At 31.9% G+C, this 15036-nt stretch overlaps 1 protein-coding gene across 7 annotated transcripts in view; it reads left to right on the top strand.

Annotated features, from left to right (window-relative positions):
- Positions 1-15036, top strand: part of LOC143228768 (fat-like cadherin-related tumor suppressor homolog) — a 218393-nt gene that overhangs the window by 195622 nt on the left and 7735 nt on the right. For all 7 annotated transcript variants that reach the window (XM_076460102.1, XM_076460098.1, XM_076460097.1 and 4 more), the window contains 5 exons: positions 5925-6101; positions 7916-8073; positions 8996-9348; positions 10005-11065; positions 13160-13282. In XM_076460102.1, coding sequence (XP_076316217.1) covers positions 5925-6101; positions 7916-8073; positions 8996-9348; positions 10005-11065; positions 13160-13282 — 1872 coding nt within the window. The remainder of the gene's footprint in view (positions 1-5924; positions 6102-7915; positions 8074-8995; positions 9349-10004; positions 11066-13159; positions 13283-15036) is intronic.

Raw genomic sequence — 15036 nt, forward strand, 5'->3', positions numbered from 1 at the left:
TTCTTTTAATTGTATTACTGTCAGTTGTATGTAAAACAGGTAAGCAGAGTAGAGATTCTTTTAATTGTATTACTGTCAGTTGTATATAAAACAGGTAAGCAGAGTAGAGATTCTTTTAATTGTGTTACTGTGAGTTGTATATAAAACAGGTAAGCAGAGTAGAGATTCTTTTAATTGTACTACTGTGAGTTGTATGTAAAACAGGTAAGCAGAGTAGAGATTCTTTTAATTGTATTACTGTCAGTTGTATGTAAAACAGGTAAGCAGAGTAGAGATTCTTTTAATTGTATTACTGTCAGTTGTATGTAAAACAGGTAAGCAGAGTAGAGATTCTTTTAATTGTATTACTGTCAGTTGTATATAAAACAGGTAAGCAGAGTAGAGATTCTTTTAATTGTATTACTGTGAGTTGTATGTAAAACAGGTAAGCAGAGTAGAGATTCTTTTAATTGTATTTCTGTGAGTTGTATGTAAAACAGGTAAGCAGAGTAGATTCTTTTAATTGTATTACTGTGAGTTGTATGTAAAACAGGTAAGCAGAGTAGATTCTTTTAATTGTACTACTGTGAGTTGTATGTAAAACAGGTAAGCAGAGTAGAGATTCTTTTAATTGTATTACTGTCAGTTGTATATAAAACAGGTGAGCAGAGTAGAGATTCTTTTAATTGTATTACTGTCAGTTGTATGTAAAACAGGTGAGCAGAGTAGAGATTCTTTTAATTGTACTACTGTCAGTTGTATATAAAACAGGTAAGCAGAGTAGAGATTTTTTTAATTGTATTACTGTCAGTTGTATATAAAACAGGTAAGCAGAGTAGAGATTCTTTTAATTGTATTACTGTCAGTTGTATATAAAACAGGTAAGCAGAGTAGAGATTCTTTTAATTGTACTACTGTGAGTTGTATGTAAAACAGGTAAGCAGAGTAGAGATTCTTTTAATTGTATTACTGTCAGTTGTATGTAAAACAGGTAAGCAGAGTAGAGATTCTTTTAATTGTATTACTGTCAGTTGTATATAAAACAGGTAAGCAGAGTAGAGATTCTTTTAATTGTGTTACTGTGAGTTGTATATAAAACAGGTAAGCAGAGTAGAGATTCTTTTAATTGTACTACTGTGAGTTGTATGTAAAACAGGTAAGCAGAGTAGAGATTCTTTTAATTGTATTACTGTCAGTTGTATGTAAAACAGGTAAGCAGAGTAGAGATTCTTTTAATTGTATTACTGTCAGTTGTATGTAAAACAGGTAAGCAGAGTAGAGATTCTTTTAATTGTATTACTGTCAGTTGTATATAAAACAGGTAAGCAGAGTAGAGATTCTTTTAATTGTATTACTGTCAGTTGTATATAAAACAGGTGAGCAGAGTAGAGATTCTTTTAATTGTACTACTGTCAGTTGTATATAAAACAGGTGAGCAGAGTAGAGATTCTTTTAATTGTACTACTGTCAGTGGTATATAAAACAGGTGAGCAGAGTAGAGATTCTTTTAATTGTACTACTGTCAGTTGTATATAAAACAGGTAAGCGGAGTAGAGATTCTTTTAATTGTACTACTGTCAGTTGTATATAAAACAGGTGAGCAGAGTAGAGATTCTTTTAATTGTACTACTGTCAGTTGTATATAAAACAGGTAAGCAGAGTAGAGATTCTTTTAATTGTACTACTGTCAGTTGTATATAAAACAGGTAAGCAGAGTAGAGATTCTTTTAATTGTACTACTGTCAGTTGTATATAAAACAGGTAAGCAGAGTAGAGATTCTTTTAATTGTACTACTGTCAGTTGTATATAAAACAGGTGAGCAGAGTAGAGATTCTTTTAATTGTACTACTGTCAGTTGTATATAAAACAGGTGAGCAGAGTAGAGATTCTTTTAATTGTACTACTGTCAGTTGTATATAAAACAGGTGAGCAGAGTAGAGATTCTTTTAATTGTACTACTGTCAGTTGTATATAAAACAGGTAAGCAGAGTAGAGATTCTTTTAATTGTACTACTGTCAGTTGTATATAAAACAGGTGAGCAGAGTAGAGATTCTTTTAATTGTACTACTGTCAGTTGTATATAAAACAGGTGAGCAGAGTAGAGATTCTTTTAATTGTACTACTGTCAGTTGTATATAAAACAGGTGAGCAGAGTAGAGATTCTTTTAATTGTATTACTGTCAGTTGTATATAAAACAGGTGAGCAGAGTAGAGATTCTTTTAATTGTACTACTGTCAGTTGTATATAAAACAGGTGAGCAGAGTAGAGATTCTTTTAATTGTACTACTGTCAGTTGTATATAAAACAGGTAAGCGGAGTAGAGATTCTTTTAATTGTACTACTGTCAGTTGTATATAAAACAGGTGAGCAGAGTAGAGATTCTTTTAATTGTACTACTGTCAGTTGTATATAAAACAGGTGAGCAGAGTAGAGATTCTTTTAATTGTACTACTGTCAGTTGTATATAAAACAGGTAAGCAGAGTAGAGATTCTTTTAATTGTACTACTGTCAGTTGTATATAACAGGTAAGCAGAGTAGAGATTCTTTTAATTGTACTACTGTCAGTTGTATATAAAACAGGTGAGCAGAGTAGAGATTCTTTTAATTGTACTACTGTCAGTTGTATATAAAACAGGTGAGCAGAGTAGAGATTCTTTTAATTGTATTACTGTGAGTTGTATATAAAACAGGTGAGCAGAGTAGAGATTCTTTTAATTGTACTACTGTCAGTTGTATATAAAACAGGTGAGCAGAGTAGAGATTCTTTTAATTGTACTACTGTCAGTTGTATGTAAAACAGGTAAGCAGAGTAGAGATTCTTTTAATTGTATTACTGTCAGTTGTATATAAAACAGGTAAGCAGAGTAGAGATTCTTTTAATTGTGTTACTGTGAGTTGTATATAAAACAGGTAAGCAGAGTAGAGATTCTTTTAATTGTGTTACTGTGAGTTGTATATAAAACAGGTAAGCAGAGTAGAGATTCTTTTAATTGTATTACTGTCAGTTGTATGTAAAACAGGTAAGCAGAGTAGAGATTCTTTTAATTGTATTACTGTCAGTTGTATATAAAACAGGTAAGCAGAGTAGAGATTCTTTTAATTGTGTTACTGTGAGTTGTATGTAAAACAGGTAAGCAGAGTAGAGATTCTTTTAATTGTATTACTGTCAGTTGTATGTAAAACAGGTAAGCAGAGTAGAGATTCTTTTAATTGTATTACTGTCAGTTGTATATAAAACAGGTAAGCAGAGTAGAGATTCTTTTAATTGTGTTACTGTGAGTTGTATGTAAAACAGGTAAGCAGAGTAGAGATTCTTTTAATTGTACTACTGTCAGTTGTATATAAAACAGGTAAGCAGAGTAGATTCTTTTAATTGTATTACTGTGAGTTGTATGTAAAACAGGTAAGCAGAGTAGAGATTCTTTTAATTGTATTACTGTGGGTTGTATGTAAAACATGTAAACAAAGTATAGATTCTTTTAATTGTATTACTGTCAGTTGTATATAAAACAGGTAAGCAGAGTAGAGATTCTTTTAATTGTACTACTGTGAGTTGTATGTAAAACAGGTAAGCAGAGTAGAGATTCTTTTAATTGTATTACTGTCAGTTGTATATAAAACAGGTGAGCAGAGTAGAGATTCTTTTAATTGTATTACTGTCAGTTGTATATAAAACAGGTAAGCAGAGTAGAGATTTTTTTAATTGTATTACTGTCAGTTGTATATAAAACAGGTAAGCAGAGTAGAGATTCTTTTAATTGTATTACTGTCAGTTGTATATAAAACAGGTAAGCAGAGTAGAGATTCTTTTAATTGTACTACTGTGAGTTGTATGTAAAACAGGTAAGCAGAGTAGAGATTCTTTTAATTGTATTACTGTCAGTTGTATATAAAACAGGTGAGCAGAGTAGAGATTCTTTTAATTGTACTACTGTCAGTTGTATATAAAACAGGTAAGCAGAGTAGAGATTCTTTTAATTGTATTACTGTCAGTTGTATATAAAACAGGTAAGCAGAGTAGAGATTCTTTTAATTGTATTACTGTCAGTTGTATGTAAAACAGGTGAGCAGAGTAGAGATTCTTTTAATTGTACTACTGTCAGTTGTATATAAAACAGGTAAGCAGAGTAGAGATTCTTTTAATTGTATTACTGTCAGTTGTATATAAAACAGGTAAGCAGAGTAGAGATTCTTTTAATTGTATTACTGTGAGTTGTATGTAAAACATGTAAACAAAGTACAGATTCTTTTAATTGTGTTACTATGAGTTGTATGTATAACAGGTAGGCGGAGTAGAGATTCTTTTAATTGTATTACTGTGAGTTGTATGTAAAACATGTAAACAAAGTACAGATTCTTTTAATTGTATTACTGTGAGTTGTATGAGAGAGAGTTTTGTCATTAAAATGTTTTTTTTTCCATCTTGTGGTTGATTTCTCCATTGATAAAAACAGACTAACATCTTATTAAAATAATTGTTTTCTGAATCAATTTGTGTTCCAGATTCAACATTTATTCATCCATTTCAGGTTAAGAACTTTCAATTGAGAAGTCAGAGAGAGCTGTATCTGTCTCAACCTAACATAAAATTTTGAGATCCAAGTTACTGTTTTTGTGCACAACAAACGTGACTTCATATGCTATTCATATCCATGTCTCACTCTTTATAACTCACAGTGATTGCTTCTCAGTGTTAAACAGAAGTGTAACATAATTTTAAATGTAGCATACGTACTAGTCTTTCAAAAATGGAAAAATTCAGCTTTTCTGGGAAGGTCTCACAAGACATTAACCACTTGTTCTCCTTTGTGCCTGTATAAACCATTATTATTATTTTCAGTTATGACTGTTGTATTTTGTATTTTTTACCCAGAGTCATGAGGTACAATATTTGGAGGGTTGTTTATTTAATTTCAAGCAATAAATAGTTTTTGTTCTAATTAAGAATTTATATAACTTATTTCTTGTATTTCAGTTACTAAATACCATAAATATATTGTTACCGTGTATGTTATTTATAGTTCATCATTATGTTGTTATATTTTATAAAAGTTTTCCATCTTGTTTGTTAAAACATATGCTTATTCTAAAGGAGTGATGAAAGTGACGCACTCTGTTATGTTATACTCTATTGAATGTTGACCATCAAATGCATTGCTTTAAATTGATGGATAACTGTTGTTTTGTTTACAAATTTTCATTATCTTGAAAGTTAAATGTCATATTTCTCCAGAAGATCTTCTGTTAATAAGGAAAATGTATGCTGAATTTAAATAGAATAATAAATCCAGTTTTCATAAAATAAATAATTTGGGTACATTATATTAAAACTATTATTTCTATATTCATTTTGTCCAGTCATCTCAGTCTAGGTGTTTCTCAACCGCTGGTCCATGGACCTGCAACGGTCAGTTACAACGACCACTTTGACGATCCGTGAGGTTTCTCAGAAACAAAAACTCTCAGAGAATATTCACATATAAATTATAAGTGTTATTTTTTTTCTTCCATTATAGTTATTCTCGACAGTTTAAGGAGGTAGTGAACCAGGCTCTGAGATCAGATTGGTTGAGAAACGCTGTTTTATCTACTGGCAATAGGCCTGCAGCATAGTTTTAATTGCAAAAGGTTCTGTCGTAAGGCTGTAGTGTCCAAATCTGTATGATCTCAGCATCTTATTATTTTCACATCAGAAGTGATCCGTTTTCAGTGGTATCACATAATTTATAAAATGCCACAATGTAGATATGATATATACCATTTCACTGTAACTTTATATCAGGTGTAATTGTTGCATAAGTTATGTATTCAATATTGCTTTCATGTAATATCCTTGATTGTCTGAATGAATAAGCAGTGACCTCTGAAACTAAAATGCTCTTTGTTGGTTAGGTTAAAAGAACACAGCACCACAATGCTTTTTTGTGTTTTTTTCGACTAGGAGAACGCTGTGATCGGGAAGTGAACGAATGTGCTCGTAGACCATGTCCACAATACCGTGTTTGTACACCAGATGGCTCTCCATTGGGTTACACCTGCAGGTGTCCAGAGGGAAAAATGGGAACCTTCTGTGATCTAGAAAAAGGGATTCCTTGTCAAGGTCTTGCCTGTTATGAAGGTCAGTAAGATATGTTACTTATCAAGTATAATTTCAGTCAATCCCATATCGAGAAATTCTTTTGACAGCTGGGACCTTTAGAAAATACATTTGTATCTTAAATGAAGATAGGTATATCTGTGAGAAGATTAAGATGACCAAATAACGTTAATGTATGGACCTCAAATGATTGTTTTGGTAAGTTGTAAAAAAATAGTATCTTGGTTAATTTTCATCACGTTTTTAAATTACCTTAGCATTTTTGTACTTACTATGCAAATCTTTAATGTTCAGTGTTATGTCTATAATGTAAGGGCAGACCTTTCTAAGAAGTCAGATAATATTTTCTCAAAAAATTCAATTAGATAACAGTTTTTGTACTTTTTTGTAACCAGAATGGTAATTATTAAGCAACATTTTGGGTTTTCTCAAAGTACAGAGCTAAAGCATGTAACTAATAATTCAAGAAGGTCCAATGCTCCTGGTTTTCATTAAAACTTTTTCAAGAAAATATTTTTTACATGAAGTTTTATTTGAGTACAATAATGTGAGAGGAACATGCAGCATGTCATTCAACATAGCATTATTTATTATTGAATATTCATTTTACCCTAAATTCAGTAAAGTTAGTAACAGTAAATATTGGACACTATACACAGGGATGCTGATAAACTGTAGATATACCTTTTGGACACTCTAGAGGTCATACAATGGATAAAACTTTTTATTCTTCACACAGACACCAGCTCCAAATTGTCGTAGTTTGAGTCGAACCAACGTCGGCAACTTTCAGATATATCTCGAGTGCAAATAGTTTAGTAACGCATCTGATTTTGTGTTACACAAACTTTTATGTTTGCCTTAAACTGCACAACATTTCGTGGAATTATATGCAACGTTTTTTCTCCAATATAGGATAGTACACTGGACTTATTCCAGACACATTTGCATATTGCTTTGTACATTAATATGAATCAGACAGAAATAAAAAAGGATTGCTATTATCATTTATTTATATTTTGTGACAATATATCTCTTCTGTCACATGTGTTTGGCTATTGATGTTGTTCTCTAAATTTGAAGCATTACTTTAAAATATTTTGTGATTTATTCTTTTTCTTATATAAGATTTATTATAAATTTCTAAGAAAAATGCCTTTTTTAAATTTTAATCTAATTGCATAAACGTTATTAAGTGTATATCAGAAAGTTTATATAAAAATATATATCTCTAAAAATGTTTTAACTGAATTTTGAGCATTTTCTGTTGTTTGAACAGGTGAAATTTTGTGGTCTATAAGTAAATACTTAACAAAATGATGGCAGTTTTTGTATTGTATATTTAAATCTTTTGAACATACTTTTTACTTATCTGTTGCATATTTAAAAAAAAACATTCAATAACATTTTTTTAAACGTTTAAGTGAAAATTAGGAGCTAAAAGACATTTTCTAATGACAAAAATTTTTTTGATAAAATGTTATTGTTTTGTATCAGGTTTCTTCAGAAGGTTGTACACAGTAGCATGGGCTTTTGTTGGAAATGTTTTTGAAGTTTTATCAAAGACAATTTATAAATGAAACTAAAGAAACCTGTAGTTTATTTGGTGTATTCATCATTTGAAAACAATAACTGTTATTGGAATACTCATATGACTATCAAAAATGTCTTTTACATTGTTCTGTTGTTAAACACACAATCTCATATCTTGAGTGTTCGTTGAACTTTATATTTTTCCAAGTTTCATAAAATAAATGTGTGTGTGTGTGTAAGACCTGAAATACTTTGATATCAACTTCTTATACTTGTAAAATATTTATTGTTTTTTGTCACAGAAAAGCATCCAGTTTTCTTCAGTGGAAAGAGCTATGCTCATTATGAACTAAACATTCTCATAAATCGACACTTAAGCGTGGTTTTACGGATAAGAACAAAATTGGCAACTGGAAATCTGATGTATGCTGCTGGAATGAGAGATTACAGTATACTTGAGGTATGAAATCTCCTTGTAATTATTCAGTAACCTTTCTAACAGTGTTTTGTTTAGATTATTTGTTATAAATACAATAATCTTATGAATTTGTAAGATCTGTGACTAAAATAAAAGTCTGTATCAAAGTTTGTATTCAAATAGAACTTTATTGAAATACATAGAAAGTAAAAGTTAAAGTTTGTGGAGAAATCTGAAGTCAACAAAGCCAAAAAAAAAAAACGACACTTTTTTTTTCTGTCAGCAGGTGAAGCCACTTTTTTATCGTATTAATTTTTAAGGTGGGGTGAAGCAAAATTTTCTTATCATTTAACATCTTGCTAAATCCAACATGTTTGAGGGTTCATAGTAGTTTTTATTAATCTTTATACATTATTACTGGACATATCAAAATATCTCAGCAGTGGAAGTTCAAGAATATTAAAATACAGTACTCAAGAAACTTCCATGAGCATAATGTGGCAAAATGATTTAGTGCTCTGTGTGTAGTATAAAAGTTGAATTTGAGCCTTTTAAGAAGTGATTTCCTGTATGTGGTTTTAGTTTATTCATGTTAAGTGATCCTTAAGTGTATGAAGTTAACCTCATGTCATCTGAGGACACCTCTGGGGTCAGAAAAGTCACTTTGATGACTATCTTTTTTTTCTACTTGCGTATTGTTTTTATGTTGTTCGTTTAATGTTTCTATGATTATAAATAATATAAAGCAAACCTACGTATTGAACTTGCCAAAGATATAAAAAGCTGTCATTAATTATATTATACTCATGAATAAAAACCAAAGTGATTGATGTAAAAAATGTTTAAGAAAAATATGTATATATATATAAAGAAATAAACAAGTAGCTTATTCTTGTTTCATATAAATTTGAAAATATTTTTCAGACAGATGCTTCACGCAGTACTTGTTTTCTTTATTTCGCAGATGGTAGATGGTTTCATCCAGTACCGATTTGATTTAGGCAGTGGAGAAGGAATACTTCAGGTACCAGATATAAGAGTGAATGATGGATTGTGGCACGAGGTAAAATTAGACCGACATGACAATATGGCAGAAGTTTTTGTTGATGGTCAGTTTAGAATATCGGGGAAGGCCCCAGGCGTACACGAACTGCTGAACTTGGAAGGAAATGATATCTATTTTGGAGGTGAGGTACACACCTTGACTCTTGATGATGTAAGAATGGGCTTCATCGGATGTATGGACGACATTCAGGTGGCAGGAATACCTCTTCCTCTTGTCTCTTCGATGAGCAGTTCTGTTGCTACATTAAGAAGGTAGGAGTAAAGTTATTTTAAAAGCCTTCAGGATAAAGCAGAAATAACTGTGTTGTAATTCAAAAACTTATTTTTTCTAATGAGCACACGAGTAACTACAATTTTTAACTGTAGTTTATTTTTATGAAAGGAATATTTTTTTATGTAAAATAACAGAAACGCTTGACTGGTGTCAATGCAAAATTATCAAAGGTTTTTAAACCATGGTTTGTCTTAAGGATGAGCTCTGATTTTCGGATCAGATAAACCAGCCTCAATCCTGCACAAGGCCACAATATATTCCACTTCATTTAAGCTGTGGGTGTGCATCATAAAAGTGACAATCAATCCTTTACTGTGGATGGTAGGGTGCTATGACCAGCTGCTTTCCTCTGGTCAGTAGTTCAAAATTAGGGAGAGTAGCGGATAATCTTAGCATTTTTGTCTTAAATACAAAAATAAGAATGTTTTAAGTTAACTAATAATGAGAAAAATAGTTTTAACAGTATTACAGTTTTCTGATGACAAAAAATCCACAAATGTAAACAGGTTAAAGCTCAGTCATGTTTATACAAAATGGAAAAAAATTTTCTGGTATTTTTAATTTAATTTATTGCCAATAATGGGAATCCTCTTTATTTTTAAGACTGATAACACATGTTGTTTTGATGTTATAGGTTTTTTCGTGTGGAATATTTCTGTGGTGCTTTGATGGACCCAGGAGTTTGTGGTAGTCAGCCTTGTCTCAATGGTGGAACGTGTAAGGATTTGGGGCAGCTGTTTTCTTGCCAATGTCCACATCGTTTCTCCGGGCCTCGTTGTGAGTTTGACAGTAATCCTTGTGCCTCAAATCCTTGTCTCTATGGCGGCACCTGCTACAATAATAACAACGATTTTCGATGCGAGTGCACACCAGGTCTCACTGGGAAACGATGTAGTTATGGACGTTACTGTAACCCTAATCCTTGCCAAAACGGTGGCATATGCGAAGAAGGTGTTTCTGGACCTAGTTGCAAGTGTCATGGTTTCCATGGCAACTTCTGTGAGTTTGACATAGATGAGTGTCAAACAACACCTTGTGCTGTTGGTTCAACGTGCATTAACTTCCAGGGAAGCTTTCGATGTCATTGTCAACCAAACATGACAGGACCTCTTTGTACAGAATCTCGTTTTACCACCTCTATTACATCAACTAGCATGAACATTACCAAAGAAGAAATCATTGGTATTGCTGTAGTGCTAACTTTTATTATCATTGCTGTCATAATAATTGTCTGCTGCTGTCGCATCTACCACCGTAAACGACATCGAAGGCCTCAGAACAATGCCACACAGGAAGATTCGGCCAGTGAAATCATGTTGAAGAATGCGGTAGATAAGGACAACTTCAACAGAATGAGTAAAGTGAGCAATTTGGAAGTAACACCGTTCATAAGACCTGCAATACCTCCACGTCCAGCTTCTTACACTCCCAGCACTCAAGAATCTCTGAGTACGATGAATAACTTCGACACAGTTCGCAGCTATGGCAGTGCTGCCGATGACTTGGAGAGCATCCCTCGCTACAGTAATGAATTGCTGCAGAACATCAACAAGCCAATTGTCAGCGTAGCACCTACACTGTCCCCTCCACCACCGTCCAACTCTGCATCTGACTCTGATTCCATTGTCAAAGAAGGATGGGAACATGACAGGGAGAGATCCAAAGACAAAATGTATCAGAATAAAATTCAAAATGGTGAATGCACATTTATTAGTTCATGTTTCTTGTAATACCCTTTCTAATTAAGATAAAGAAAAATGGCAAAGAAACTGTTTTCATGTTATATATAAAGAGAGACAAAGTTATAAGTAAAAATGTGTAATACGTTCTTAGTTAAGTGCTCTAACAAACGTTTATATTAAATTAACCCTTTAAGCACGGGTGGACGTGCTTGCCGTTTGCTCGGCTAGGGAAGGATGTTTATGCAACAAAAATAAGCTAACTCTGTGCATTCCTCACAAAGTCTTGTAAGATTTTGTTAAAGTTTGTAAGTGTCTTGTGCACAAAAAAAGACGTTATTCTAATTAAGTCTTTCTGATAAAAATGTTATTGATTTAGAGTAGTTATTTGCAATTAGTATTAACGTAGTTCGAGTGAAAGATGATTTTTATGATCTTATAGCTGCTATGTCTCATTTGCATAAACTTTAGAACCTCCTGAATGAATATCACAAGTTTTTGACAGATTTTTTTATTTTACCTTTTCCTTTTCTCTGCCACATTACTAATGCTATATTTTTTATTTTACCTTTTCCTTTTCTCTGCCACATTACTGATGCTATATTTTTTATTTTACCTTTTCCTTTTCTCTGCCACATTACTGATGCTAGATTTTTTTATTTTACCTTTTCCTTTTCTCTGCCACATTACTGATGCTAGATTTTTTTATTTTACCTTTTCCTTTTCTCTGCCACATTACTGATGCTAGATTTTTTTATTTTACCTTTTCCTTTTCTCTGCCACATTACTGATGCTCCTATCGTCAACATACACTGCAATGAAATAATTAAAATTAGGAAACGGGAAAACATTACATAGTTTTTAACTTTTTATAAAATGTTTTAAAATATTTTGATTTAATTAGATTCCCAGTTTTAGATATTTTCCTTTTCATGTATAGTTAAATTTTAACATGTTATTTACCTTTCTTGTCCTTTACAATCACGTCGTGACGACGTGGTTTCTAGTAATAACTAGAAACAGACAGTAGAACTACTGGATTTTTTGTGCAATGAGGCTTGTAAAATGCACTTGTTTTTCTAACTGTTCTCAGTTCTACAAGGACACTATTTATCATTACCTCTTGGTCAAGACAAGCTACCTACATAAATCAGATTTTAAAAAATTAACCCTTGTATTGATGTGGATGCATTGATTTATTAGTACCAGTTGGGTACATTTGCTATTAGAAATTTCCAGCATTGTTTTATATATAATCCTTCTAATAAAAAAATATAAATTTATGATTGACTCGTTTTGGTGTTGCTAATCAGATGATGTAATTTTTTAGTGGTGATTTCAGTGATATTTTGTCTTAAGTTTCGACAGGATAAGCTAAATAGCAAGCAGGTGATAATGAAGTATTAGAAAAACCAATATATAAACCCTTCATCTGTAACAAATATCATTTAAATATAAATGTTTTTCCCTATATTCCCTAACTTTTTCATTTTAGGATAATTTAAATATAACATTTAAGGTCTTATGTTGCATATATAAATATATATATGTGTAGATAAATGTTTGTCTCTTATGAATTCTGGTACTGAATGAAAGGCTCTTAGACAGTGACTTGTAGGAGACAAAAGATCTAAAATGCTATTTTTAGACACCTCTGATTTCAGAACAATAACAAATGCATCAGGGAAAGTATTTGCAGTTTGGACAATAAACTCTGCTATCAAACTCTTCAGCTTAGCAAGCAACAGCTCACAAGAATGTGTGATTAGAATGTCCTTTCCAAAACTCTTATTCAGTCAGTATGAATAAATTATTTGTGTTATTATGTTAGTCGTACATTTAACATTTGATTGTTTTTTCTCTTTACAACTGCTACATCAATCACGAAAAGTATGAAAGAACTCGACTACTTTCTATGTATAAATCAGAATGCAACTGATAAGTTTTCTCTGTTTTTGAGAGATGGATAAATAAACTAAATATACATTTCTATTAACCATTTAGCTCCTTTTGTTGCTGTAAGGATTTCATTAATATTTTCCAAGTTGTTTTTTGTATTCTTCTCAAATGGATGCTGTGGTCATCATTGGTTCCCTTTTTGTATCAACAGACCTGAAACCTCAAAAGGTTGTGGCTCTTCCCCCACTTCCCATGGTCAATCCAGTTATACCATCTAGAGGTCCTTCAAGTCTTGGAGTCCCTTCAGAACTAAGTTCAGTGGATGATCTGTCCGGTGAGCTAATCTTACTTAAATAACGGAGGTTTTGTCTTGAGTTTGACGTACTTGATTGCCTGTTTTTAATGTGTTTTGTAATTATCTCTTTATGATTTACAGAAGGCTTTATGTAAAGCAGTTATTGAACTCTCAGTATTCAAATTCTTCTTGTTACTTATTAAATTTGAACGTTACAGTTGTGCATATAATGCCTGTATGTTTATTTTGTTACATTTGGTATTATCACCATGAAAATATATATCTTTAACCCTTGTTGATTTTGTCACTACTAAGGCCTATACTTCATATTGCATTCACGGTAATTGAGTTCTGATATTAAAACTGGTAATGAATGGTTAAAAAGAAATAAAAAAACATTTCTTATCTAAAGTTTAATTTATGTTTAATGTGTTTTCCAAATTTATAAATTTTTGCAGCACAGTTAAGGTGTTTAATTACCTTCTTGTACAAAATATCCAAGTTTAAAGACATTTATAAAGTATTAGGTATACAGACATGCTAACAGACAAAATTTCAACTCAGTCCATATTTTGTATACCAGTGAAAATTAAAAAAGGATGGACCTGGCATGGCCTGGTGGTTAGGGTGCTGAACTCTCAACCTAAGGGTCAAGAGTTCAAATCCCTGTCTCTGAACATTCTCTTCTTTTATGACTACCACCTGGGTGTAAAAATTTTTGACTTAGAAAACTACCAACCAACCTCGAACTAGATGGAATCGAGGTCGTTATAAAGAAGAAATGAAAAGTGGTATTAATTACATGTGTAATGAAAAGAATGGTAATGGTGCCCAGCAAACCCCATATCATGGTAGTTTTAGTTATTGAAATATGGTTCTCATCTCATTACTTCATATTATCATTTCTTTGTAGCACTGACAAAGATTTACCTGCTATTGAAAGAACAAGAAAGCCTTTTGATCATGGGAAATTCTAACTTAAAAGTGTTATATTCCCATTACAGAAGACACTTTAACTGGAATACAAAGTGTGTGAATTGTGTAAACTATTCCATTCTGAGAAGGCTACATACGTTTGAAATACAACATGGCTTCTAAAGCCTCCAGTGTTATTCTTTCTGAAGGGTCTAACAACATAAGATGTATAATTTTATTAGCGTATTTCTTTAGATTATTGTCAGGTGTTATTTAGGGTTTTCACTACCACATATTGGATGTTTTTTAAACATTGTTTCTTAATATTTAAGTTTCTATTCTTTGAATAAAGCATTGCCTATTATTATTCTTGTATATTCTGGAGATATTTTATTTACTTTTGTAGAAGTATTGGTTATTATTCTACATTTAGCATTTCATTAGAACAGGTCTTCAGATATAATGTTCAGGGTAGAACTGTAAGGTCTGTGTTACAAAAGAACTTTAAATGTAGATTAAGTTATGTAGAACTAAAAGTAATGACTTAATGAAGTTAATCCTTATTGCTTTCCAACCTTCAAATTACTTACTCATTGTAGTACCATTTACTGCCAGTAGGGTCCAGATGTAGAGAAACTTTGTTTTGTATCTTTATGGAACTGATTAAGGAATTTAGTGTAAAATATACCTAGGACTACACAGTTACAGTTAATGGAATATTCACGTTTACATTTTCTTACCTCACTATGTATCCAGTAACCCAGCATTTCCCCAACTGTGAGACAAAGTCCCCTCCAGGGACATGATGAAATTTGGAAGATATTTTATTTTATTAAGTTATCAACAAATATACAAGTCTCACACTTATTCTGTAGAGT

This window comes from Tachypleus tridentatus, chromosome 10 (assembly GCF_004210375.1).
Source record: "Tachypleus tridentatus isolate NWPU-2018 chromosome 10, ASM421037v1, whole genome shotgun sequence".
Lineage (NCBI taxonomy): Eukaryota > Metazoa > Arthropoda > Merostomata > Xiphosura > Limulidae > Tachypleus > Tachypleus tridentatus.